The sequence below is a fragment of the Colias eurytheme genome, chromosome 10, assembly GCF_061535395.1.
Source record: "Colias eurytheme isolate Ceu_HAF_F1 chromosome 10, ilColEury1 Martin Lab GWU primary, whole genome shotgun sequence".
In the NCBI taxonomy this organism is placed as follows: domain Eukaryota; kingdom Metazoa; phylum Arthropoda; class Insecta; order Lepidoptera; family Pieridae; genus Colias; species Colias eurytheme.
Genome location: NC_142989.1, coordinates 10472336 through 10497539, shown reverse-complemented (window position 1 = coordinate 10497539; position 25204 = coordinate 10472336). Strand labels below are relative to the sequence as shown.

Below are 25204 nucleotides of genomic sequence, written 5' to 3'. Positions count from 1 at the left end.
ATTAGCAATTAATTAATGAATTGGGATTTTGAGAATGAGCATGTTCCAAGTTACAACAATAAAAAATAAATTATCTTTGGTATTTTTATTGCAATTTGCAACTTATCAAATGTCAAACTTCAAAGTCAATTTCCATAGATGTCTCAACTGACAACTCTCATGTCATGTCAAAATCGGTTTTGAAAATATTATTTATAAATTTATGTAAATAATTTTATATTTAGAAAATACATGCGTATTATAAAATCAGCTTTGTTTTAAGATAATTGTTATTAATACCGTTTTACGTGATGGACAACCTGAGGAGAGCTGTATGTGTAATATTGTAACTCAGCCATAAAGTGGTTAAGATTTCCCTATTATTATCTAAATTTATTTTATTTTAAGGTGTTGCAAAACTTTAAAAAGCTGCATCGCACACGTTTGAAGGTGTTCGAGGGAGATATTCGTGCTCTTAATGCCGCAAGACTTAAAATAAATGAAGAGTACAAAAAGAATAAGGCTGTGCAGGATAGTGATGCTATACAAGCGGTAAGATTAATGTAGTGTAGCGACGACAAGGCTTATTACTACAGCTAATATACAGCTTGCAAATCTTGGAAGATAGGCCACTCAACTGGAGTAAAATCGCAGCGGACTTACTCTGTTGTATAAGTCCAGTGTAATTTTACTTTACTTAACAATTTATTTTATAACTATGCATTTATTTCATATTTAATGAATAAACAGATTATATCTTAATATAGGTCCTGTTTAGAAACATTAGGGAACACTAAGTTCATTAGATTTCTATAAAAACCTGTAATGACATATTCTAGTATATTTCACTCTTACATAATAATATTATGTTTGTTACAGATGATCAAATACGCAGAAGATGTAGAAACAGAGCTCAGAACACAAGTAATACAAGCTCGAGAAGTAAAACCGGGAGTTTTCGGTGAGACTATTGTTACTTTTTATTTCCTATTTACTTAAGATACAATATAATAAACTTGTGGGTCATTTATTATTATTCCTTTAGAAATCTTTATATAAGTACTTAAAAATGGAAAGCTGGTTAAGCGGAACTACATAATGTTTTATTCAATATAAAATATGTACTATATAATCATTGAAATAAATATTTCTTCATTGAGTGAATGAATGAATGAATGAAAATCTTTGCTATAGAAACATAAACATGAAAAAGTATATAATACATTTAAAATAACTATAAGCAAAGGGCAACCTTTACAGTTTGGAAAGAAATAAAACAATTATTTATTAGTTTCTGTATATTACATTGTTTACATACAATAAGGTCACTTTAATAATTATGTTTTTACAATTGAATGGTACACTAATTAATACTAATATAACTTTAAATTTTACAGAGGCAAGAATCACTGAAGAAACGGTCAAGTTAGATAATGTTCCTTTTGATGAAAATGCAGATATACCAAAGAGACCTAGAAGAAATCAACCTTGTTGTCAAGATCAAGCTTCTAAGAAGCAATGAAAATAATTTTATATGATTTTTTTATTTTTATGTAGATTAGATCATAGATAGATATTTATGGATTATTTATTAATTAAAAATAAATTATAAATTTTAATACTAGCTTAGGATTACAATTTGGGCATTTTTATTTACCGATTTACTTGGTCAATAAAAAAAACTTGCCAAATGCGAGTCGGATTCGCGCACGAAGGGTTCCTTACTACCATAATTTATGAGAGTTTATTGTATGGGGTCCCCCCTTAATATTTCATTTTTAGTATTTGTTGTTATAGCAGCAACGGAAATACATCATTTGTGAAAATTTCAGCATTCTAGCCAACAATATATAATTTCTAGCTATCACTGATTGTGAGATAAAGCCTGGAGACGTTTTACATTTTGGGTATGGAACCCTAATACTGATCTCAGTCATGTAGACTGTCGACTGACATAAGCTAGAACCAAGGCTAGGCTAGGCTAACTCATAATATGTGCATAATACAATAGCATACTGCATACTATGGGAAACATAAAATAATTATTTTGAATTAAGTAAATGTTAGATCTATACTATCGATCGATGATCGTCGATCCCTACCTATTTTAATTTTTAAAATGTTTTTCGGGTCTTTCACGAAACTTCAATATTCATAAACTATATACTAGCGGTCCGCCCCGGCTTCACCCGTGGTATATGTTTATGTTTTCTTTCCATAAGAACCATCGTCGTACTTCAAGGAATATTATAAAAAGAAGAATTATCGAAATCGGTCCACCCGTTTACGTGTCATGCCGTGACCAAGGGAAATATTGATTCATTTTTATTTAAAGAAGAAAAGATATTCCGCTCTGTAATAAAATAAAAAAAATATCTATGGTCGCTGTCAACATTGACATCAAAATTCGAGGTTGTCAAAGTTGTCAAATAAAAATTGTCAAAAATACTATTTTTTTCAATAAAATTGTCATTTTCAACATTTTTCATTGGATTTAACGTAATAAAGTTAAATCTAAATAGCCTCACCACAAAATGTTGAGCCGACCTCTATTAAAACGAGCTCTATTATTGCGCACATTAAAAAATGCTGCTGAGAAAGCTCAGCAAGTAAGGAACGGACATGGAGGGTATGTATGGGTGTTATGTCATTGGTTATTGATACATGTTTATTAAAATCAATTGGAATGCATATTTAAACTGGGAATGATGTATACTTCGACGAAGTAGTGTTTGATATAGCTTTGTTAACCTGATTATTTGTTAAGATAATAATCACATTTATTTAGAACATGGGCGTACCGAGTGCCCCCGCCAATGCCATCCAAAAGGGAAGTAATGCTCGCTCAAGGCGTGGGAGGACTCTGCTGGTATTGGATCTTGTATCACATTGCAACCGAGCCTGAACACATCTATGTATGTATATTGCCTGCCAGCCTATACTCTAACAAAATAAATAATAAATTCAATTCAATTATATAAATTTCTCTCTTGAGAACAGTTAAGTATTAGCTATTATTGCCTTGCCTATTCATAATTAAGTTTTAAACATATTAAAAAAGTAACTTGTATACATATATTAAAAAATTAAAGTCACACTAATTATAACTTCAGCCCAAGCTGAACTGATTTGTATGATTTTTGGTTGAAGAGTGTGTTTAGTTTCTTGTGCATTGCAATGGAGTGGTTTTATTGTTTATTTTTGTGATATTTAGGAGGTACAGTTTGATTCAAACTTAATGGCGGTTTGATTCAAACTTAAGTTAGGTACAGGTGCGAGAGCGGGTGTGCACACAGGTTTCTTAATATCCCGCTAATACCTATAATTGTTTCATATGATTGTATTATTTTCGAAGCCGCCAATAGGTTTGAATCATACTGTATAATTACTTATACCTCCTTTCATATCTCTTATGAAAATAAACTTAAAAAGTTAAAATGACTTATATATTTTTAAATATTTTAACTTCCCGTTGCAGGGTGAATGGCCATATGTAGACCCAAGCACATGGACCAATGAGGAATTGGGTATTCCTGACGACTCTGCTGGACCTCTGAAGAAATAAATTTAGAACAATTAATAATGTGAATGTATATTTAATAAAATTTGTTAGTTGAAATGTTGGTTTTTGTTACTATCGTGTCATTTTTAAAGTATTGTATAATAAGTAGATCAAACTTTTTAATACCAAGCAATTATTACTGAACCTGTTTTTTACCCATAGAACTAAACCAATTTATGTCTACTTTAATAATATGTATAATATACTTTCCTAGCAAGAAATGCAATAGAAAAGAAAATGTATATTATGGGTGGTGGTTATCGTGAATTAAAATTCGAAGACCTGATTAAATTTAAATAGGTTCATATGAATAAGTTTTTCTTCCATTCCTGAAATTTACAAAAGGCATATTTTGCACATGATGATGAAATGATTGCAGATTGCTCAAACAAAGGCAGCTGGCAGATCAATTTATATAAATAATGTAATATTTTGCCTTGCCGCGAGCATAGCTGTGTGGTGACCCTCGCGTTTATCGAACCTTCCATGTTCTACATGTGCCTTAGTTAAAAATTGTATTAATTTTAATTAGATTAAATATTTTTAATGTGTCCTTTTTCCAAAATGAGAAGAATTTTTTATTCCCAACTTTGGTCCTTCTTGTTATGCAGTAAATATTTATTAATCTGTGCTTCTGGCTTTATCTGTGTTGCAACTTGCAACACTGATATTAATTTTCAAACTCTGTTGAATTTCTCTAAAATAGCAACACTATTTCCCCATTTTCAACTTCATTCTGACGTGAAATGTGAATCGTGATAGAGATTTTTTTCGTACGACACAGTATTATGAATTGTTGTTTTATTCTCAAATTGTACATAAACGTCGTGTAAGTGAAAATGTTGTGATAATGTGAGGTTGTACCTGTTAAATAAGTGAAATGGAGACGAATGCAAATCAAAAAGGTTAGTTAACAATGGACCTACTAAGCCTATGTTGTTTGTGTATGAATAACTGTACCTTATGACATTATTTAGGCCGACGTAGGACACCTGTAAAATATACTAAGACCTACAATTCTTTACATGGTTTAACGTATGTTTTTCTGAAATAAATTTTACTCGCATATTAGGAATTCTGTAAGAATATAGCGTTGTCATATTGTAAAGTACTTTTATGGCGATAGTATTTCGTATATACCTAGTAAACATGTTATAATATTTGCCTTGAATATTGCCAAGTGTATGAGTCACTTTCTGGGACTGTGATGTCATGTGCATGTTAATAAACAAAACACATGAGTTTGTGGTACTTACATCACATATTCAATGAATTAGCTTCATTGCTTTTATTCTTCCTTTCAGTCAATGCAATTGACACTAATTCATAATGAATTTGTTGTTTTGACTGTAAATTATAGTGTGAAAAATTCAATCAATAAAGAATATTAAGGTTTAATTGTAAAAGTGTAATGTAAGTAAATAATTATTGGTGTAAATGAGATAAAAATATCCATAAATGTAAATTGATATTTGCAAGAATGTAGATAAAAAAAATCTTATCTATATCTTATAAAGTTATAACATTTACTTTTAAAGTCAAGATTATTGAATGCATACCATACATTTAGTAATAGTTATATGTTTAAAGGCAAACAGCTTATGTTAGTTGTATAAAATAGATTCTTACTATTTCCTATTTATCAGAGAAGAACTAAATAAATAGAGCTTATAATAACTATAGTTTTAAAGATTTAAGCGTACAAAGGGACATAGTGACAGAGAAAGCGATTGTTTTATACTATGTAGTGATAAGCAATTTGAATTGAAATTCACTAGCTGTTATTTTGTGAAAGTAATTTGATAAAAAATGTTTATCTTTATATAGATATTTTCATTTCTTACCAACATACACATATACTTAACACATTAGTTGATTTTTGAATAATTATCTATAATTGTTGTTTGTAACATTATTAATTAAATGAGCAATATTAGCAAATACAATACAACTAAAAACAAATATATTCCCACAACAGTGTCCTGTGTGGTAAACTATGCTTACGATGCATCGGAGCCCGACGAGCTGACGATCAGACCTGGTGAAATATTGAAGGACATAGAGCGTCTGCCGGGAGGCTGGTGGCGAGGCGAGCTCAGGGGACGCAGGGGCATGTTCCCGGACAACTTTGTTACTGTGTTGCAAGACAGCGCTAATACAAGGTGTGTATTATAACTATTATTATAGAGGAAAGACTGGATTTTTTGTTTGTTTGTTTAGTTTAAGATACTTAAAAATTACTTAAGTCATTTAAAAGTATTTTATTTTAGTATAATACAGTAGTAGTATAATACACTTTATCATTTAAGTACTGAATCTATACTTAAGTTAAATTCAATTGTGTTTTTCATTCTACACATATAAATAAATATGTAATACATGTAATAATAATATAAAACATACACATACAAGTCATATTCACTTATTCTATGTAATAAATGTGTTATGCGTCAAAATTACAACTAAATCTAAAGAATGATTAAATTTATAATCTAACTTCCAATTTAAATAACAACATTTGAATCATATACTTACTCTTGACTAATTAATCTATACTATATACTATAATATTATAAAGAGGAAAGGTTTGTATGTATGTATGGTTTTCACGCATAAACTACTGGACCGATTTTGATGAAATTTCGCACAGGTAATCTTTAGACCCTGAGAAAGAACATAGGGTGGACCGCTAGTTATCAATATTTAGCAATAGTAGATATCTCATAAGCTAGGCTCAAAGCAGTATCTATTAATAGTTTTATAGTTCTTATAATTAACATAATTTTATAAAAACAAGCCAAAATAAATGATGAGATATTACTACAATTTTTTTTATTAATAACTTCTCTGTAGCAACTGTTAATTTTTGTTTATCTTATCATGTTCCATGTTTTAATTAGAATAAGGAAGTAAAGTATTAATCAATTGAACATTCCTTCCTCTATACAGTATAAGGGCACTTATAATTTTTGTTCAATGTTGAGTAAATAATTTTTCAATTATAAGCATACTGATTACAGCTCATACAATCATATGCAGTTTCTCTATTACCATTTGAAAATTAGGAAATCAACCTGACAATGGATATTGTTCTTTCAACATGAACCCAGTGCAGTCGGTCTCAACTTTTTATAAAAAATACCACATAATAGCCATTGTTAATGACTTAACAGATATGACGAATAATTTCTTGATTAATCCATCAGTCCTCGGAATCACAGACACAATAGAAAATCTATTGTGTCGCGCCCCGATCGGGCCTTACGGTGGTCAATGGGTTAATAGATATTAATCATTACACTGTTTATCTAATCAGGGCAGATAAGATAAGACACACATAGGTAGACGTTTTTATATTGTACTCGGTTGTGGTTAATTTTTAACAAGCTGATAGATTTAAACAAAATTGGTTATACAATTAATAGAAATTGGTAAGCAATTAATGGATATAGTTTGTGATAGTGACTTATTTTGCTGGGCAATCTAGTTGTATTTTCAGTGGAGTGTTTTGATTTGTTTATTTTGAGATATCTATTGTTTTTTGGTTTTTAATTATGAATGAGTGTAAATTTTAAAACAGTTTTATTAAAAATGGGTGTACGACAATAGTGAGTATTATTGTCTTTATTAAAATAAGTTACAAAAGAAAAGTGGAACGTATTATACTTTCAATATATTAAAATTTATGAATTATATGTTGGAATGCACATTAGACATAAATAAACTTGTTGAAAAGTCGGCATTATATATTTAAAAATAAAAGTATGTAAGTTTTACAAAGTTATCCCTTTTCATCCCATCCAGATAATAATAAAGTCCACTTAAATTTTTCAAGTAAACAAACCTTGAAGAGAACCTTTTCAATAAAATTTTCGTCATAATTTCATTTGAATTCATTTATTTCCTGAATAGAACTAAGTTATTAAACTTAAATGACGTAATTCTTACTAGATTTCCGCCCGCGGCTTCGCCCGCGTTTGCAAAGGAAAACCCGCATAGTTCCCGTTCCCGTGGGATTTCCGGGATAAAAACTATCCTATGTGGTAATCCAAGTTACCCTCTATATGTGTGCTAAATTTCATTGTAATCGGTTCAGTAGTTTTTACGTGAAAGAGTAACAAACATCCATACATCCATACATCCATACAAACTTTCGCCTTTATAATAGTATGAAGAAGATTTTTCTCTGTTGCAGAGTTAAGATTGAATTCCTAGGTAATTTTAAGTAGTAAGTAGTTATTTGTTTCATATGATATTGTATGAAAAGATCTTGTATAACTTTATACTCTGCACTAAAAAGGTGACTCCTAGGTACAGTCATTTTCGCGTGTCCGTTTTACAATCGAATTTAATGAGAAAATGACGCAAAGATAATGTCAGAACACGTGTAAACAAACACTACACTCCACTAGGGAATACTTTAATTATATTTAACTACTCATTTCGTGTACTGAAGGTACACGAAATGAGTAGTTAAAACACACAAGTTAAAACACCCATGTTTAAGCCAAGCCTTGCTTTTTTGGTATGTCTATAAATTCGATCGTGCCTCGACACGTATAAAAGGTACGTGTGAATTATCCTAAAGCATGAACTATCGCGAAAGAGTACGAGGCCAGGTAGTCAAAACAGTATTTTCAGTACGAAAAGAAAGTCTAGTCTCATGGGACAGCATGTCCAATGTCCATGTTCCAGTTTCAGGTTTACGCATAGCCTGCTAGAAACGAATGAAAATGCTAAGGCAATTTGAAAATTTAAAATCTTAATCCTAAATTCTAATCTTGTTAACAACGTTATTGACCTGTGTTATGAACCTATGTTATCTAATGATTGAAATGGTAATATGTATTTAAATCGCTACTATTAATTTTAAGGTCCATTACCAAACTAACGATCCACTAAAAATAACAGAAAATAGATTTGTGTTGTGCTGATTGAAATATTAATTTTTATCATAAAAAATTGGTTGTCTGTAAATTCGGTTAACTGACGATAGTTGAACGTGACAACGTGCGATTGTGCTTCTTTGTCGCTCGTTCCGCGCTCTCGCTTGCACTTCAAGCCTTACATGGAACGCCTCAGAGCGAGGTAACGCCGCATGAGTCATGTTTTTTCGTGCGTGCAGCCGGCTCTATCGAATTATAAGACGTTGTCACGTCAAAAAGCTCCACTTCCAAAATAAAGGATCAATAATTAAAATAAAGGTTATGTTGTTCAGGTCGGGCGGCGTGCAGGGCAGGTGCCGCGCGGTGTTCAGCTACCAGCCGGCCAACCCGGACGAGCTGCCGCTGTGCGTCGGCGACGTGCTGGAAGTGCTTGGCGAGGTATAGTGCCTGGTGGTTAGGGAATGTGAGCTCTGTCGCAAGGGAATAAGGTTGATAATGAAATGTCAGATTTGGCGACGTTGCCAAACCGCCAAGTGTGCAAAACAGTTCAAAATGTCCAAGCTTAGATATGTAACGGGTGACTTCGCCAATGTAGCTGTAATGATAGAATAGCAGGATGAGATTTGTAAAAGGTCGAGTTCAAATGATTTGTAACATTTAAGTTTTGTTTGAGATGTACACAGAATTTGTAGAGTAATAATTTCCAGGATTAACTGTGGAATAAAATCACAGATTTTTGTATCATTTATTCATGTATTAATTTATTTATATACTAGCGGCCCGCCCCGGCTTCGCCCGTGGTACATATGAAAAATAGATGTTGGCCGATTCTCAGACTTACCCGATATGCACAGAAAATTTCATGAGAATCAGTCCACCCGTTTCGGAGGAGTATGCAGACTAACATTGTGACACGAGAATTTTATATATAAGAAGAAGATATACTTTTTATTTCATTTTTAAAACTGGTGACATTAATATTTAAAGTTCAAATAATAAGTTTGAAATAACTTCTCTGATAAACTATTTCATTACAATTTACAACGTTTGCACGTTATTAAATTAACATTTTCCTTACCAGGTGGAAGAGGGCTGGTGGCAGGGCCGTCGGTTCGGCCGCGTGGGGGTGTTCCCCTCGAACTTCGTAGTGATGCTGGAGCCTGCGCCCCCCTCACACGCCGCTCCCCCCTCACACCCCGCACACCCCTCACACCCTGCTCCCCCCTCACACCCCGCTCCCCCCTCACACCCGGCGCCCCCCGCACACCCCGCCCCACCTGTGGAACCCGCGCCCGCGCTGCCGCCTAAACCTGGTAAGCTATTATGAACTTTATTGTAAGGGAATAGTGTTCATTTTGCATTGACAAATTTCCTCGTTTTGTTTTAGTATAAGGAACTTTATTGTTAGGTGATAGAGCTGTTTTTGTATTTGTTGGTAATTGATTCTGTGGTCTTCTTTGTTACTTTGTTATAATTTTGGTGGTAAAGGTACTATGATCGAATAGCAGTAACAAGAAAAAATAAATTAATAAAAACCATCCATATATAGTTACAACCATAAATCCGTATTTTGAACTGCTCATTTGTTTTTGAAGTTAGCAAAAAATATGACGACGAGCTCGTGGGTACTACTAATTCCATTCAATTAGAATAAATGTGATTTAGATGCCATAAAACATCTCAGAATGGCCATTAATAAAAATAACTATTAATACAATAATATGTCTTCATTATTCGCTCCTATCAACGTTTTCATTTGCTCCTGACCTTATAAACTGGGATAATTAATTATTTGCTGATAAGGAAATATACCGCAAAATACATAGTAAAGATTAGGACGTTGTATATCCAGTCGGCGTAGTTACACGTTTAAAAGTTGAAGGGTTATCGATCACGAGTAACCTAATTTAGTTAACACTAAATATAAGTCTTTGTACTGCGATTTTTTCATTTGTTGATAAAAAATGAAAATGGAATTTAAATCTCACATTTTATGTAAACTAGCATGTTGTAACATTTGATTAAATTGCTCTTTTAATGTAGGTATTCTATATAAAATAATTACCTTACAACCAATGGTATTATAAGTTGAAAGGTGTAGATAGGCAAAAGCTCATTCGTTTGGGAGCGGCACGTAGTTGACATGTGGCCGAGATGCGATTATTGTCCAAAATAAGCATCACAGGACAGTTCTCTGGCATGATTATTATTTTAAAATATCTTAAATGCTACATTGTTATGATTTTAAACGAGCAATTACGGGGTTTCTTGCCGGTTCTCAATTTTTCTACAGTATCTTGGACGATTCTAAAGCGCTTCTAATCTACTTGTATAAAATATCTTTGAAGGTTTTGAGGTTATGTTCACTCACAGAACAGTAAAGTAGATAGAAGTGTGATGTGGGCGTGGCCCACGTGTCAATGATAAGTTTAGATCACCTAACTTGCTCTCAGTTGTGCGCAGAAAAATATTCGAGTCGGTTGTCAGCTGTCAAACCTTTTTTCCATATTTATTCAATATTTAGGACGTGTTGTTCGGTATGAAGAGTGCAAAAATGATAGCAGACGAAATAATATCAGCAATGAAGGCATTTCATACCGTCGGTAAGTCTTATTTTAATTTATTTTAATTATATTTTATGTTATAACTTCGCTTGTCGTAATTTGTCAAAATTGTATACAAATATCTAGTCAAAATGAACCTTAATCCATAAGAAATTAGTACTATTATAGATTGAACAGCAAACAAGACTTTCTGGAATATTATTGCAATAAACAAACGAATGTCGCTTTAGTGATGCTTGTGGTGCATATCGACTACTTACGTATCGATACTTTAGAAAAGACAAACATTATAAATATTAAATTTTATTTTATTTTTCCTTAGCTTTCATTTGTCTAATTTATTTATAGATTTCCCAAAGAGGCTAATTTAAAAGAGAAATGGATAAATGCAACGTGACGAGTTAACTGGATGCCGAACAGTACTAAGCGGTCTAACAAAGGCCACCGATACATCAAACCTACAGCAGTTCCAAGATTTAAAATAATGCATATTTTCTGTTTGTATTATGTAAATATAGATTTATACTATTCTATTCCGTTTTTTATTTAATAATAATAATATAAAAAGACGTACTTAGTAGTAATAAACATACTCCAAAATGTGACGCATTATACTATACTCATATAAAAGAAAGAAAAAAAAATACACAAAAAATATTTATTTGTGAATTATCGATAACAAGGCTGACATCCCTCAGAGCATAGCATCAGATAAATATCAAGTTAATGTCATTAATGTTGAGTGACACAAATTTCAACCTTATCTCTATGTGTTGCGTTTCAAATTTATATCTATCGAAAACTAACGCCCTCTGTTGTGGAGTAGCTGAATGTTTTCGAATTTGGAATTTCTGTGCAATGAGAAACAAAACAGCTAATATATGTTATACTAAAATAAACCGTAACATGGTGCGTTAGGGTACATATTGAAATGCTGAATTTATAACCTAAGTCAGTTTTTAGTTTTTACTCAAATTAAGCTGTCCAATCAAAGGCATAGTTTACTTGTAGTGTACTGTATAACTATCGGTTTAAATGTGTGGGTTTGGCGACACTGGTTTTCATACTAATTAGACATTACAGCACTTCTATATGTTTTTACTGTTCTGTGTGTTCACTATATCTACTCATTCAAAGTTATATACCATGTAACCTAATTTTGTATCTATTTAATGTGTGTGCTATTGGAAATAGTCAGTATTTACTACTTACTCTAAGCTCTCATTCCTCTCACCGCCTTACAAGCTAATAATATATATTTTACTCATAATATCCTTTCACAACAGTGAAGGAACAGTGCCGGGTACTATTCCCTTACACGGCGGTAAACGAGGACGAACTGACACTTGCCGAAGGGGACATAGTGACGTTAGTGTCAAAGGACGCACCAGATCGCGGTTGGTGGCGCGGGGAACTGAATGGACGTGTTGGACTGTTCCCGGATAACTTCGTGCAACTGCTGCCGGCTGGTGAGTGACAAACATACACACACATAATACCTACTCAATAACACAAGGCACTCAATTACACTTGGCACTTAATAACACATAACACTAAATAACACATGGCACTAAATATCACATGTCAGTAACACAGAACACAAACAACACACACACAATCTTATAATATAGCATTTGACACACATGATACACAATAACACATACACAATAACAAAATTTTAACGTGTTTTTTAAGTACGTTTTAAAGGCGCTTTCAAATAGTCAGCCAGTACAAATTATACTACCAATAGAAGCTATAATTTGTAAATCTTGGTCACCAACACCGTTGAATTGTCATTGCTTATAAATTTAAATTTATAAAGAATAAAAAAAATTCGATCACGAGACGGGACTCGAACCCGCATCCTTTCGCGCCATTCCGGGGCGGATGCCTGACTATTCAGCCACTCGTTGTCATTGCTTATATTTTTCTGCTTTGTTTTAAATTCAATTATCGATTAAATAGGTATGCAGAAATTTTGTATAATAATAAAATCACTGTGTAAATCACACAATATTTTCCGACAGAGGAATCGAACACAAACCATAAGCTTTAAAAGACTACGTTACTTACCAATGCATCACGAATATATTTAAAAAATATGTAATGTAAACACTTTTGTTAGTATTCCACATTTATAATTTCGACAAAAAAGGACATTTTTATAATCCTGGCTCGGAAAAAGGACTAAAGGACGAATGTTACTACAATAGCTATGAATACGTCTGTATTTTTGTTTATCTATTTTAATAGTACAATGTACAATATAAATGACTCCCTTGTGCTAGAGAACTCGGGAGTTCGTTATTGATGTTGTGGGTAATACAACCGGACATTGTTTTTTGAAAACACGGTCAAAAAGCTTTCAAGTTTATTTATATAGAAGAAATATTTCAAAATCGAACGTTTAGGTACTATGAAAACCTTCGTTAAATTTTATTATTTTGGTTATAAGACTTATAAGCAAAAGTCATTTTCCAACGTCTGACCGACGCGGCGTACTGCCAGTTTTGTATTATTTATTAGTTTATACATATTGTACCTATATATGTATTCACATTTAATGTAACGAAAAATTTTTGGTTCGGCGCCATAAAGTGAACTTCGTATTCGAATAATTTAATTCTATTCTTTCGTCTAGGTAAAGTATTTTCTAAATAAACGTGTTTAGTCTTTACTACTTCGATCATAAATAACATCTATCATTGGTCCGAGCTTTACTATAATTAAAAAAAGACGTGTGGCACTCGGGGACTGCCGCGGTAAAGCTATTGCATGCTATGCCTTCAAGCCACACCTCCGTGCCCGTCGGAGTGGGGAGCGTGAGGTTTTTCGTTACGGAATTTCTGGATTTGGTCCCCGCGCTCAAGGCCCGCGATAGAAGCTATGCAATAGCTTAAAAAAAAACGTACCGGCCGAATTGATAACCTCCTCCTTTTTTTGAAGTCGGTTAATGATTATTATACAGTGTGTACATAGAGTCGCGAATAGTCAAATTCACAAGGTCACGTAGTAAGCTGGAACCGTAGATGGCCTAATTTCTTTGTTCCTTTCTTCTTTGTTACCATTCATATCTCTTAATGCACATTGTGTATTCTTGCTTAAATAATAATTATTTTGCTTTTTAAAGTAACAATTTTTTAACATGCTGAATCTCACTGTCGCAATTTTATTATATTACTTGCCGGATTGAAAGAAGCATGTGATAGTCCTGAAAATGCTCCAGCTAACTAAAAAGTATTAAAATCCGTTCAGCCGATCTTGATTTATAAATGTAGTAACTAACACAAGTTTATGTTGTACGTATAGATTTGGTTGCAGTTTCAAAAAGGCATTTTCTTTCAATTTACATTCAAATTCAAATCTTTTATTACATTGTTTTTACTTTCGTTAAGGAAAAACTTTTACTGAAAATCAATTTCGATTACAACGGTAATATGTACAATGCAGTTTCGGATGCAAAATTCGCAACACTATCGATTTCCAAACGAACAAAAAACTGTCAGTTTTACTTTGCCTCTAATTACGTCATTTGAACGCACGACTGGTGACGGTGTTCGGAGTGATGAAATTGCTCAGACATTCACGGATATTATACTGTTATTACGATTTGATAATTTAATTTAGAAGATTGTTTAAGCAGACTTGTCAGTTTCACGGTTGAATTCATCATCATCATCAGCCCATTTACGTTCCCACTGCTGGGACACGTGCCTCCTATAAGGGTACAGGTTATAACTTATAATCCACCACGCTGGCTAAGTGCGGGTTGGCGGATGACACATCGAACCCGGGTCTTATCGATTCAAAGTCCACTGAGCCACCACTGCTCTAGAATTCACTGATAGTTTGATCACAATAAGTAACAAATAAGCTGTCTAGAACAAGTCCAGGGGTGGCACTGGGTATCCCAATAGTGTGGAGGCATAACTTTCTCGAAACTTGTTTTCTGTCCGAGTCGTCCTTAAAGACTCCAGTTCAGTTTTGTTTAAATTGTATAAAGTAGCCTACGTCTTTCTCCTTGATACGTGCAAAATCATGAAAAAAGTAGTTTTATATTCCAGTCATTTTAGGCCAAATTAGGTGCTCCGTTAAAATTACACCTTGTAGATATAGAGATTTTCTCTCATTTGAAATATTAAGTTTGTAAGAGCGATCAAGGTCGATGCAATAAAAGTACACAGTGAAATTGCGAGTTTCGTTTTCGATTACGATTTCCAGAGGGGAAGTTTATAGGTTATGAAATTCGTATTATTCATCAGCCGATAATGGCTGTTCCCTGTGTAAATTATTATGTGTTATCATATCTCGAGATAGATCTTAATGTAAATATTATTGAATTTATATAGCGAGTGCGTAAACGTTTACGCTTTATGACAAAACATTGGTAACCTGATACGTCTATTTTTATTAATAGCTTAACGCCTGCGGTTTCTCTCGTAATTTATCGTGGCTCTTCCTCCTTACATCGTAAGAAACACAGTAAAATTCTAATTATATTATAAGTAAAAAGGTGTAGACAGGTTGTCAGCACAACGTTCGATCCTCAAAAAAGGCACTCTACGCACACACGATTAGACTTCAAAGTATAACATGATTCAATGATCTTGAAAGAAACAGAAACAACTGAAGTAAATTCTGACTAATTTGCCACTTTTATGTGCCACTCCCGGAGCGCTAATAACCTATTGCACGCCTCATAAGCGAAGCGTTGAGGTGGGTACTACTGTCACTTCGCGCAAAACATCTGATTTTTCAAACTTAAAATGTCTTTTATGTATCATACATTGCACTTGTAAGATAATACATACACACACATATTAAGAAAAAACACTATTTTTAACGTTCATGATATTTTTGATGTCATTTTTGTTATTTAAACTAGTTAAAAAACAGTTTAAAAAAGTTCTGTCTTGGACGTCCGTGTGTCTGTATGTGCGGATCCTTTTTCTTGTTAACACGATAGCGACCGAAATACTTTACTAATCGAGTCTTTTTTTTTCTCTTACGCTTGAGTATGCTCAGGAATAGAACCCTTTCATTTTTCAGGGTCTGATTCGATGTGGTTTAATTGTTATTAAATAAACAAAAATAATAATTAATAAATAATTATTTAAAAAAAATTATGAGGCGTGCACTTTTGGATTTTCCAAACTATTTACACCTTTTTACTTGATGATGGTAATTCTGGAATGATGGCATTTACATTCTTGTATTTTCCGCCGATCTCCGTGAGGATGTGCTGTGGTGTGGTAGAATAGGCTAATTCTTAAGAAAGCGTGTCCAGATCCCACATAACAATTTGTAATATGTTTGACAAATGGCATTGTGCACAGTGATTGAAATGTAAACAGTTTTTGCGTTTATATTTTTTGTTTTAATTACGCATAAGCGATCATGCTCGTTATAAAATTAAATAACTAAATATGAAAATGATAAATTAATAAATCGCGTGTTTAAACCTTTTTTAACAAATCACAACATTTGTAAATATTTATTATGACCACTACATATTAAAAATTTTGGACGAATGTATAAAACCTTACTTTAAAGTTAGATTTAACATAAAAAACGTATTTACATGTTTAAGTCGTCTTCACGTTTATATCCTTCAAATTTTACCGGTTGCCTCAATTTTGGATTTAATCTCGTGACATTTTTTCTCAACAAAAATTTAAAAGGAAATTCTAAAAGTACAGTTATAGTAGTATACTAACTGTGCCCCGTGGTTTTACCCGCACTTCTTCGCTCCTATTGATGTTAGCGTGATGATATTACAGCCTGTAGCCTTTCTCGATAAAGAAGCTACTTTTCTAATCGAACCATTAGTTTCAGAGATTAGTGCGGCAAACAAACAAACTCTTCAGCTTTATAGTATTAGTATAGATTAGAGAAATTAAATAAATAAAGTGCAATGTTTAGAATAAAAGTTAATGTAAATGTATGGTCCCTAATTTTGCGTAATAAACTTGGAATGGATCGTGAAATGATAAGACGATTATGACCAAAGTCACCCTACATAAAATTTCACAATTCCATCGGGAAAGCACCCGTAAAATTCCCCACTCAAGTAATGTTATTATTCTATTGTTTCTGATTGATTGTGATTGATTCACTGTATCCTGTATCATGTATATTCAGGCAATTTCAAAGACAATTGCCTTGTCTTTTAGAGATGAGAAAATATTTCAGTTTTCTTTATAATTTGCATTTATTACCAGTCTCATAAATCATCTGCGTAATGCCTTCTTTATTTAATACTATCTGTGCTCCGCGGTTTTACCCGTATTGCTTCGCTCCTATAGGTCTTAGTGTGATGATATATCTATAGCTCTCTTCGATAAATGGGCTATCTAACACTGAAATAATTTTACAAATCGGAGCCGTAGTTCCTGAGATCAGCTCGTTTAACCAACCAAACTAACAAACAAACTCATTATAATAATAAATATGCATTTTGTTCTTTTCTTTCTTTCTATTGCCAATGCCTGTTGTTTACTTCATCCAAGAACACAGTCTTGAGACTTATTTTCAGCGACCTTCGACTGTTGCTTTATGGCTTATGCATTACTGTGCATTCATAATTATTTTTCCTTTAGTTAATGTAGCGAATCGAGCCCACACTATTTATATTTGTATATCGCCCACACAGCGTTGATATTCGTTGCTATTGACATTAAAGCGAAGGTTACGAGAGTCGTGATTGTATTACCTCATCGTGGGTTTAGTGGCTTAGTGGCCAGTCGGTGCGTTCCACCACATTATGTTAGTTGTGGATATAGCGTACTTACAGTATGGGCATACAACGTAAGTTTTTGTTTGACGTGAGATTTTGACCGTGTATTTTCGGTGATTTTTAGTTTGACGTGAGATATTTTTTTAATTGTGTGTGTTTACGTGTTAGGTGTTTTTGTGAATTAGAATGTGTTTGGAACGGTGATTTAGATTAGCTGGTTGGTTTAATTTTATCGTGTTTTCATGGTAGTGATAATGTGGCTTTTATGGATTACGCTGTTGTTGAGTATACTTTTCACGCTTTTATTGTTCACGTTGGAATTGTTTTTTACTGTTTACTAATAGAATAAAACTACATATTTAGTTTGACATATCCTTAAGGACTTATTTGGAAATTATTATTTTCTAAAATATTCTATAAGGGTTCGAAATAAATATTTTTAATTAGTAGGTAAGTAACCAGTAGAAATATTCTACATTATCTGTTTCAATTTGTAAGTATGTATATATTTACGAAATCGTGATAGGCGAATGACGACCTTTTATATTTATTATAATTTTTTATTCAGTTTTGATGCAATATATTTTTTCGATGATATGTGCGAAAAAGACAGAAGATTGTTGACCAACAATATAGCTGTCTCGCTCCGCGATCACGACTAAATGTGAATGGTACCTATGTTTACGATATTAATATTTATGTGTGAGTCGGACATTTCCTAATATGGATATAATTAATATATAAATTATTCATAGTCCAGTTATCACGCTTTTTGATGAAATAATGATTTACGAAATTGTCGGTTTAGTTCAGTTAAGTTACATATATTTTGTTTGTAACTGGTTTTTAATTTGTTTAAGTTGTTTATTATTATTTATTTATTTAACACTTTATTGTACAATAAACAAAATATACATAAAGGTTACAATATTACATTAAATAAAAGCACAAAGGGCGGCCTTATCACTATGCTGTGATCTCTGCCAGGCAACTTATGTTGTTATCGATTGATAATTATGTTAAAATCAATATTTACATTGATAACATGTTTTGGTTTCCTGTAGTGGCCGCTGACCTTGAATTAAAATTAAATTAAACAATAAACATGTAAATGTAATCTGTTAATTTTCGCTTTTGTCTGTTATAATAAACTCGGACGTGAGATATTCGTTCATCTTTTTTTATAGGTATATGACGTAATTTATGTTATACCAATTATATATTTGCAATCCGGTTACTTAGATTATTATCCGATTACGAAATGCTAACAAGAGATAATATGTAATATGTAGTTTTAAAACAAAATATTTGTAGGTAATACTGTTATAGTCAATAGTGGTATACAATTTAATAGATGTTACATTTTTATTTGAGATAATGTTTTTTAAACAATGAATAAGGTTATCTTGAACATAGAATTTAATAGGTCCGGATAAACTTTTTATCAACCAACCATATAGGTTAATTAAATGAACTCTACACAAAAAGAAGTTCACAAACTTAAGGCTTTTACATGCGCTAATAACCTTGACCATACTTGACGGATCTCAAACCTCTCCCGCTGCACCTTCTTTTTTCCTCGCATTTTGTATTTAAAAAGATACCAATCAGTGAAACAAAAAATCCTCGTCAGGGACTGTTGTGTAACTGATAATTTATTAAACATAAAATTTTCAGAGCTCTAAGTCAGCAGGTTACGAAGTTTATAGAGTATTTGCGGAAAAATCGATGACCACGGCACATTTTTTTTCTAGAAATCTATTAACTTTGGAAAAAAGTCCTCGCGAGCAATTAAAGATCAAAGACCATCCTATTTTATATATTTTTTTCGGTATTGTGCTTTATGTTGTACCAGACTTTATAGAGGTTGAACATAGTCGAAATTGCCGGGTAACGCCTTAACGGATAATGTACGCGATTTAATACTCGTGTAAAATCAAATACAAGCAAGTACTAAATATAATTAAACAATTTCTTTCAAGAACAAAAGTAAGTGATTTACCTAGATACCTTCGTCGAAGACGTGACTTTAGCGTTGTTTACTTTCGATACAGCTTATCAATCACGCGCGTTGATTGAAGTATATATTTCTATAGCTTATATGTTATTCTGATATAATCTATGTTATGTAAAGTTTTCTCCAAACAAACTCTTCAGCTTTATAATAATAGTATAGACTAGCTGTGCTCCGCGGTTTCACCCGCATTGCTCTGCTCTTGTTGGTCTCAGCGAGATGATATATAGCCTATGTCAACATAAAGAACGATACCTATACTAATTTTAACACTAATTGTTCAAAATGAGACCTATAACGTAAAGTGCTAACGTAATATCAAGAGATCTAACACCTGTGAAATAGTGTTGACGTGTTTGCCGTTAATTAAATAAGATTTTAATTTAACAATGATATTCAACAGTGGCACAAGACCTGGAGGAGAAGAAACCGGACCGGCCGCCGGCGAAAACGACGAAATGTATCTATCCCATATTAAATAAGTACTCGGAGAAAACTGCAGCGGTCACGGAACTCACAACTACTAAATTAAGGTATGATATCTATTACTTAGTTATTTAATTTGTGGATTTATTTACAAAAAAATTTGTAAATGTGTATAGCATAACCTCTAACTACTGTCATCAAGCTCACTAACGTTTTAATTCATTAAATACATAATAAAGGTCCATTAATTAGTTTAAACTGTCACAATTTTAAGAATGTTGATCAAAATTCCAATATTATTGCAACACATTTAATAATTATGTATTGGGTAACTTTCTCTAATCATCCCGTAACAAATACCACTAATAACACCTTCCTCTTAACCACTTCATCTTAACAAGAAAATCTCTCAATCATATTACAGACATATATAAGATCTTCTTTCAATACTGATACCAATTTACAATAAAACACACACACCCAAAAACCTCGTACCTGATGTCAAATGTCAAAAAAAAAACAAAAACCATCAAAAAATTTGAATACATTTCCAGTGTTCCAAAAAAATGGGAAGGGAAGGGAAAATGGGAGCGTATCGAACTACCTCCAGATGCAAGAGAATTGATAAGTAACAAAAATTGCGCAGCTCGTGCGTATGATAAAGCGCCAACTGAAAGCAATCGTAGGATATTACGATATTGTCAGAGAGCACTTAGGAGCAGATTACAAGAACTACGCGCAGGGTAATCGATCCAATGGTGTTATAAGTTAAAAGAGTAGATGGTTTAACATTCGATCTTCAAAAATGGCACACTAACATTTAGATAAAGTATGATGACATGATTTCAAATATTAAGGTGCTTTCCACCAGAGCTGTGCGAGGGTACGTAGCGAGGGATGTGTTTGTAAAGAACCAAACTCGATTCAAACTTCTTTATTTTCTTTCTATTATTGGTTCTTTATAATGTGAAAAAGAGGCCAATGTTAATTGTGGCTAAATTAGCCACATTTCGAGCGCTAATCCTATATAAAAAACTTACCTACACCTTTTTACTTATAATATTATTGTCGGCATGATGTTTGTCTGCATGAAGGGACTGGAGATGGACATTTTGAAGCTATGCTGTATTCAGATAGTGTTAAATAATTTTTGCAAAACGGCTGTTTAAATATGGACTGTAGATATGTTATAAAGAAAGAAATAGATATTTTTATAGTAGCGTCTACTAGATATTAAAACAACGCAAGTTCGCATAGTGTTTTAAAATTATTTATGAAAAATGAGTCGTGTAACAGAATATTACATTTTTGGGAACGGGGAATGGTTTGCATGAGATTTGCATTTGATGTTGGTGAAATGGATGAATAAGGAGAAGGCAAATTTAGTTATGATTAAGGACATTCGATATAAAACCGTTATGTCGTTTTTATTGTCTGTTAAGCTAATCTCACATTAACTATTAAAGTGAAACTTTTATTACATCGTCTCAAACTTTTTGGTCTGTGTAGCGCATGTCGCGTGTATCGCCGAGTAGGTATACCTACTCGGCAGCCGACCGTCACGCGACATGCGCTACACAAAGCAGTGTTCGGAACCGTGCGAACAGTTTCACTTTTACCGTGGTTTCATAAAACCACACAACATTTTTTTATTTTAGTAATTCGTTAATGATTATTATTTTTTAATTAATTAATCGTATAAATGTGACGCGAATGATTATCCGCCAACATTATGAAGGGGGGTTCCCCTTCATAATGATGACTTATTTCTGTTTTCGGTTGAGGTTGATATTTTTGAGTGTATGGCGTATAATTTTTTCGTTTTTGTATATTAAATATACCAAATAATTCGGTGAATATAATAGCATTCGTCGAAACTTTAGATAAGGTTTGTAGATTACTCGGATGTAATACAGTATTTATTAAGTACTTATTTCTTGGCTTATTTATGTAATATAAATAATAAAATAAACATCATTATTATTTTACTTGACTTAGCTGAGATAAAAACCATAATCTATTCATAAATTATTCTCCTTTCTATACATCGCTTTAACCGGGTGTCCATCAGGGTTCTACACTTGATCCGCTATTTTGTATTCATTAGTATTAAAATATGACATTTCTAACGGCATACTTGAATAAAATTCCTAAGAAATATTACAAATGAATCAATGATTTGTCATAGTATTTATATAAATTCTTAAAAAAATAAAATTTGCTTTATTAGAGCGAATTGTTTGAAAAGTCGAATCAGTTAACGACACTGCTTAATATTTATGATCGTCATTCACCTACCTGTCAATTTATTAACGACTTAATGATCGCTTAAAAAAGCCTCTCACAACTCATTAGAAAACGCTCGGTTTTAACTTATGACTTATGCGATTTAAATGATTATTATATATTACTTTGTGCGTAAATGTCGTTGAGGAAATATATCTATTAGTGTTATAGGTTCTATTCTATATAGAAGGGACACTCTACCCCAGTTCAAATCAAGTAAATAACATGTTGTTTTATCATTACTTCATATAAGTTTCACGCACACAGCTTTGTGTACGACAGTTACACGTGTGTAGTGTCTGTAAATCACAAAAATTGATAGCTTACATACGCTTCACTCGCAACTTCATTCCGCGTGCGGTGAAGCTTTAGAAAGATTTGCCACTCACGATTAGAACATCTACGACATTGGGGCCTTCAAGAAAAGAGCTTATTTTTCCATAAAAAGCCGGCAAAGTGAAACACTACCAGTGTCCATAGGTTTATGGGCGGTGGTGACCACTTAACATCAGGTGGGCCACCTAGTGTTGATGTTGCTAATAAATCAATTTTGGATCATTTCTTATTAGACATTTTCGTATTATTTTCAGTATGCACAAAGAAAACACGGTTAACAAAGAGAGCAGCGCGCAGAGTACAGTCACGCACACGAGTAAAAGTGAAGCCGAGAAGATTGTACACAACGAGACAGTCGTAGATGGCGTTGATGGACAGGTAAATATATTTCTATTATAAATTTTTAAAGAATAGAAAAAATTCGATTATGAGGCGGGTTTCGAACGTCTTCTGCTTATATTTATTCTTGCTGTGCCGCTAGCAAAAAGTGTTTCTATAGCTTATGTGATAAACTATATTACTGTAAAGTGGCATTCAAATTCGGCATGTAGTTTTTTTCGTGAAAGAGTTACAATCATACATACATTCATCCTCACATGATGTTTACAATCGAAACTTCTTTAAAACTTGTATTAATGATAGTACCGCAAATACTATGGATTTTTCCTTTCATCTGAAAAACTAACCGACTTCAAAAAAAGGAGGATTTTGACTGTTTTTTTTTTTCGTTTATTACCTCAGAACTTTCGACTGTTTTGAAAGCTGGTGCCTCACCTATGGTCCTATTAAAATGTTATCTGGTTCTCTCTGATGTTCTGGCGATTTAATATTTCTTTAAGGGCCGATTTTTCAATCCTTGGTTAAAATTTATCCGTCCAAGAAAGTATAAGAGCGTATACGCACTATGCGGGTAGCCGCATTGCGGGTAGCCGTCCGGCTGACCGCAAGCACAATTATTACGTAATATTCATTTCTATGCGCACTGTGCGGTCTGCGGTAGCCGCATCGCAGTGCGCATAGAAATGAATATTACGTACATAATTGTGCTTGCGGTCAGCCGGACGGCTACCCGCCATGCGGCTACCCGCATAGTGCGTATACGCTCTTACACGAACATTTTAAAATGTCACCTGTAAACTGTCATATACGGACAATTAGAATATATTTTTGAAATGGTAGTTTAATACGTTATTCGATGAATAAGTTTTAACCAAGGAAGGAAAAATCAGTCCTAAAACGTAATAATATATTATTATGTAATTGTTGATAATTTCAGATCAAAAAGCCTCCCGTTCCTCTAAAAAAGAGTCCGACCCCGACGTCGACGGTCAGCGGAATGTTCAGCGGGCTCAAGAGTAAGATACTCTGGTCGGCGGATAAGACGTGAGTCACATAATTATAATATTCCGCATAAACGGCCTTAGTAAGATTAAAAAAAATGTCGGGTTGCACTCCGGGAGTGCCGGCAGAAGTGAAAACTTGATTATTAACGTTGAGCATGTTTGATATTTTGGAATGGTATCCGTCTTACGCTTTTTCGATCAGGTCACGTGTCCTGACGCGAGTTTAAGATTTTATACCCATTACAGAAAAAGTGCTCAACGCCGCTAAAGAAGTTTTCACTTCAAAAAGGACGTGTGTCACTCGGGGACTGCCGCGGTAAAGCTATTGCATGCTATGCCTTCAAGCCACACCTCCGCGCCCGTCCCCGTGGGGAGCGTGAGGTTTTTTCGTTACGGAATTTCTGGATTCGGTCCCCGCGCTCAAGGCCTGCGATAGAAGCTATATGCAATAGCTTAAAAATTATGTTCAAGATTTGGCCTAGGTAAAAAATTGCATGTGCATAGTCGACCATGCAAAGCAACTTTCAAAGCAATTTTAGGGCATTATAATCAAAACAGATTTTTGGTGCCGATTGGCCATTTGGCCCTTGTCTCCTTAGGCCGGTGAGGTTCTTGCAGCCAAACTTGATTTTTACTATATTTATAGATTAATGATACTTGCTTTTATTAATTTCACCTGTATGTTTGTCTGTAACCTGCTCCTGTACAAAATTAGAAATAATTTGTGTGTTTAACACACAAATTATTTCTAATTTTGTACACTTATCAAGTATCAATAGAAATTTCATAAATTTATCTTATCATTCGGAATCATACAACAGAAAATAAAGTTCAATGAAAGAATGTTTCTGATTCTACAACCAATCTTGGCAACAAACACTGCCATTAATTAATCATAATATCGATATTTCCAGTGAGAAAACATCGATATCGGTATCGAGTGGCAGCAACAGTAGTGTCGAAGGTGATAAAACTGACGGCATCACAAGTAGTAAGGTCGCCAACACAAATACCTTCGATCATATCGAGAGGAACTCCATATTGAACGACCCTAGGGCTGGCAGGTGGGTTT

At 33.3% G+C, this 25204-nt stretch overlaps 3 protein-coding genes across 3 annotated transcripts in view; all 3 read left to right on the top strand.

The window, feature by feature from the left end:
• The first annotated feature begins 160 nt into the window (after positions 1 to 160).
• Positions 161 to 1617, top strand: LOC149905438 (complex III assembly factor LYRM7). Its single transcript, XM_090106685.1, has 4 exons — positions 161 to 311; positions 388 to 531; positions 859 to 940; positions 1377 to 1617. The coding sequence occupies exons 1-4, from the start codon at positions 291 to 293 to the stop codon at positions 1499 to 1501; spliced, it is 372 nt and encodes a 123-aa protein (XP_089962811.1). The 5' UTR covers positions 161 to 290; the 3' UTR covers positions 1502 to 1617.
• A 786-nt stretch (positions 1618 to 2403) lies between these two features.
• LOC149905437 (NADH dehydrogenase [ubiquinone] 1 beta subcomplex subunit 2, mitochondrial-like) lies at positions 2404 to 3598 on the top strand. The gene is made up of 3 exons (XM_090106494.1): positions 2404 to 2608; positions 2768 to 2894; positions 3458 to 3598. The coding sequence occupies exons 1-3, from the start codon at positions 2514 to 2516 to the stop codon at positions 3542 to 3544; spliced, it is 309 nt and encodes a 102-aa protein (XP_089962620.1). The 5' UTR covers positions 2404 to 2513; the 3' UTR covers positions 3545 to 3598.
• Positions 3599 to 4295: 697 nt separating this feature from the next.
• cindr (CIN85 and CD2AP related) overlaps positions 4296 to 25204 on the top strand; it is a 34243-nt gene continuing 13334 nt past the window's right edge. Inside the window, exons 1-9 of the mRNA XM_090106674.1 lie at positions 4296 to 4446; positions 5520 to 5703; positions 8760 to 8865; positions 9509 to 9740; positions 12278 to 12460; positions 20145 to 20274; positions 23044 to 23167; positions 24066 to 24172; positions 25047 to 25196. Of these exons, the coding sequence (XP_089962800.1) occupies positions 4422 to 4446; positions 5520 to 5703; positions 8760 to 8865; positions 9509 to 9740; positions 12278 to 12460; positions 20145 to 20274; positions 23044 to 23167; positions 24066 to 24172; positions 25047 to 25196 (1241 nt within the window). The 5' untranslated portion in view covers positions 4296 to 4421. The remainder of the gene's footprint in view (positions 4447 to 5519; positions 5704 to 8759; positions 8866 to 9508; positions 9741 to 12277; positions 12461 to 20144; positions 20275 to 23043; positions 23168 to 24065; positions 24173 to 25046; positions 25197 to 25204) is intronic.

Coding starts and splice junctions, on each gene's coding strand:
- LOC149905438 (XM_090106685.1), top strand. CDS start 291: ATGGACAACCTGAGGAGAGCT. Junction 312..387: donor TGGACAACCTGAGGAGAGCT/GTATGTGTAATA, acceptor TTTTATTTTAAG/GTGTTGCAAAACTTTAAAAA. Junction 941..1,376: donor AGTAAAACCGGGAGTTTTCG/GTGAGACTATTG, acceptor TAAATTTTACAG/AGGCAAGAATCACTGAAGAA.
- LOC149905437 (XM_090106494.1), top strand. CDS start 2,514: ATGTTGAGCCGACCTCTATTAAAACGAGCTCTATTATTGCGCACATTA. Junction 2,609..2,767: donor GTAAGGAACGGACATGGAGG/GTATGTATGGGT, acceptor ACATTTATTTAG/AACATGGGCGTACCGAGTGC. Junction 2,895..3,457: donor CCGAGCCTGAACACATCTAT/GTATGTATATTG, acceptor TTCCCGTTGCAG/GGTGAATGGCCATATGTAGA.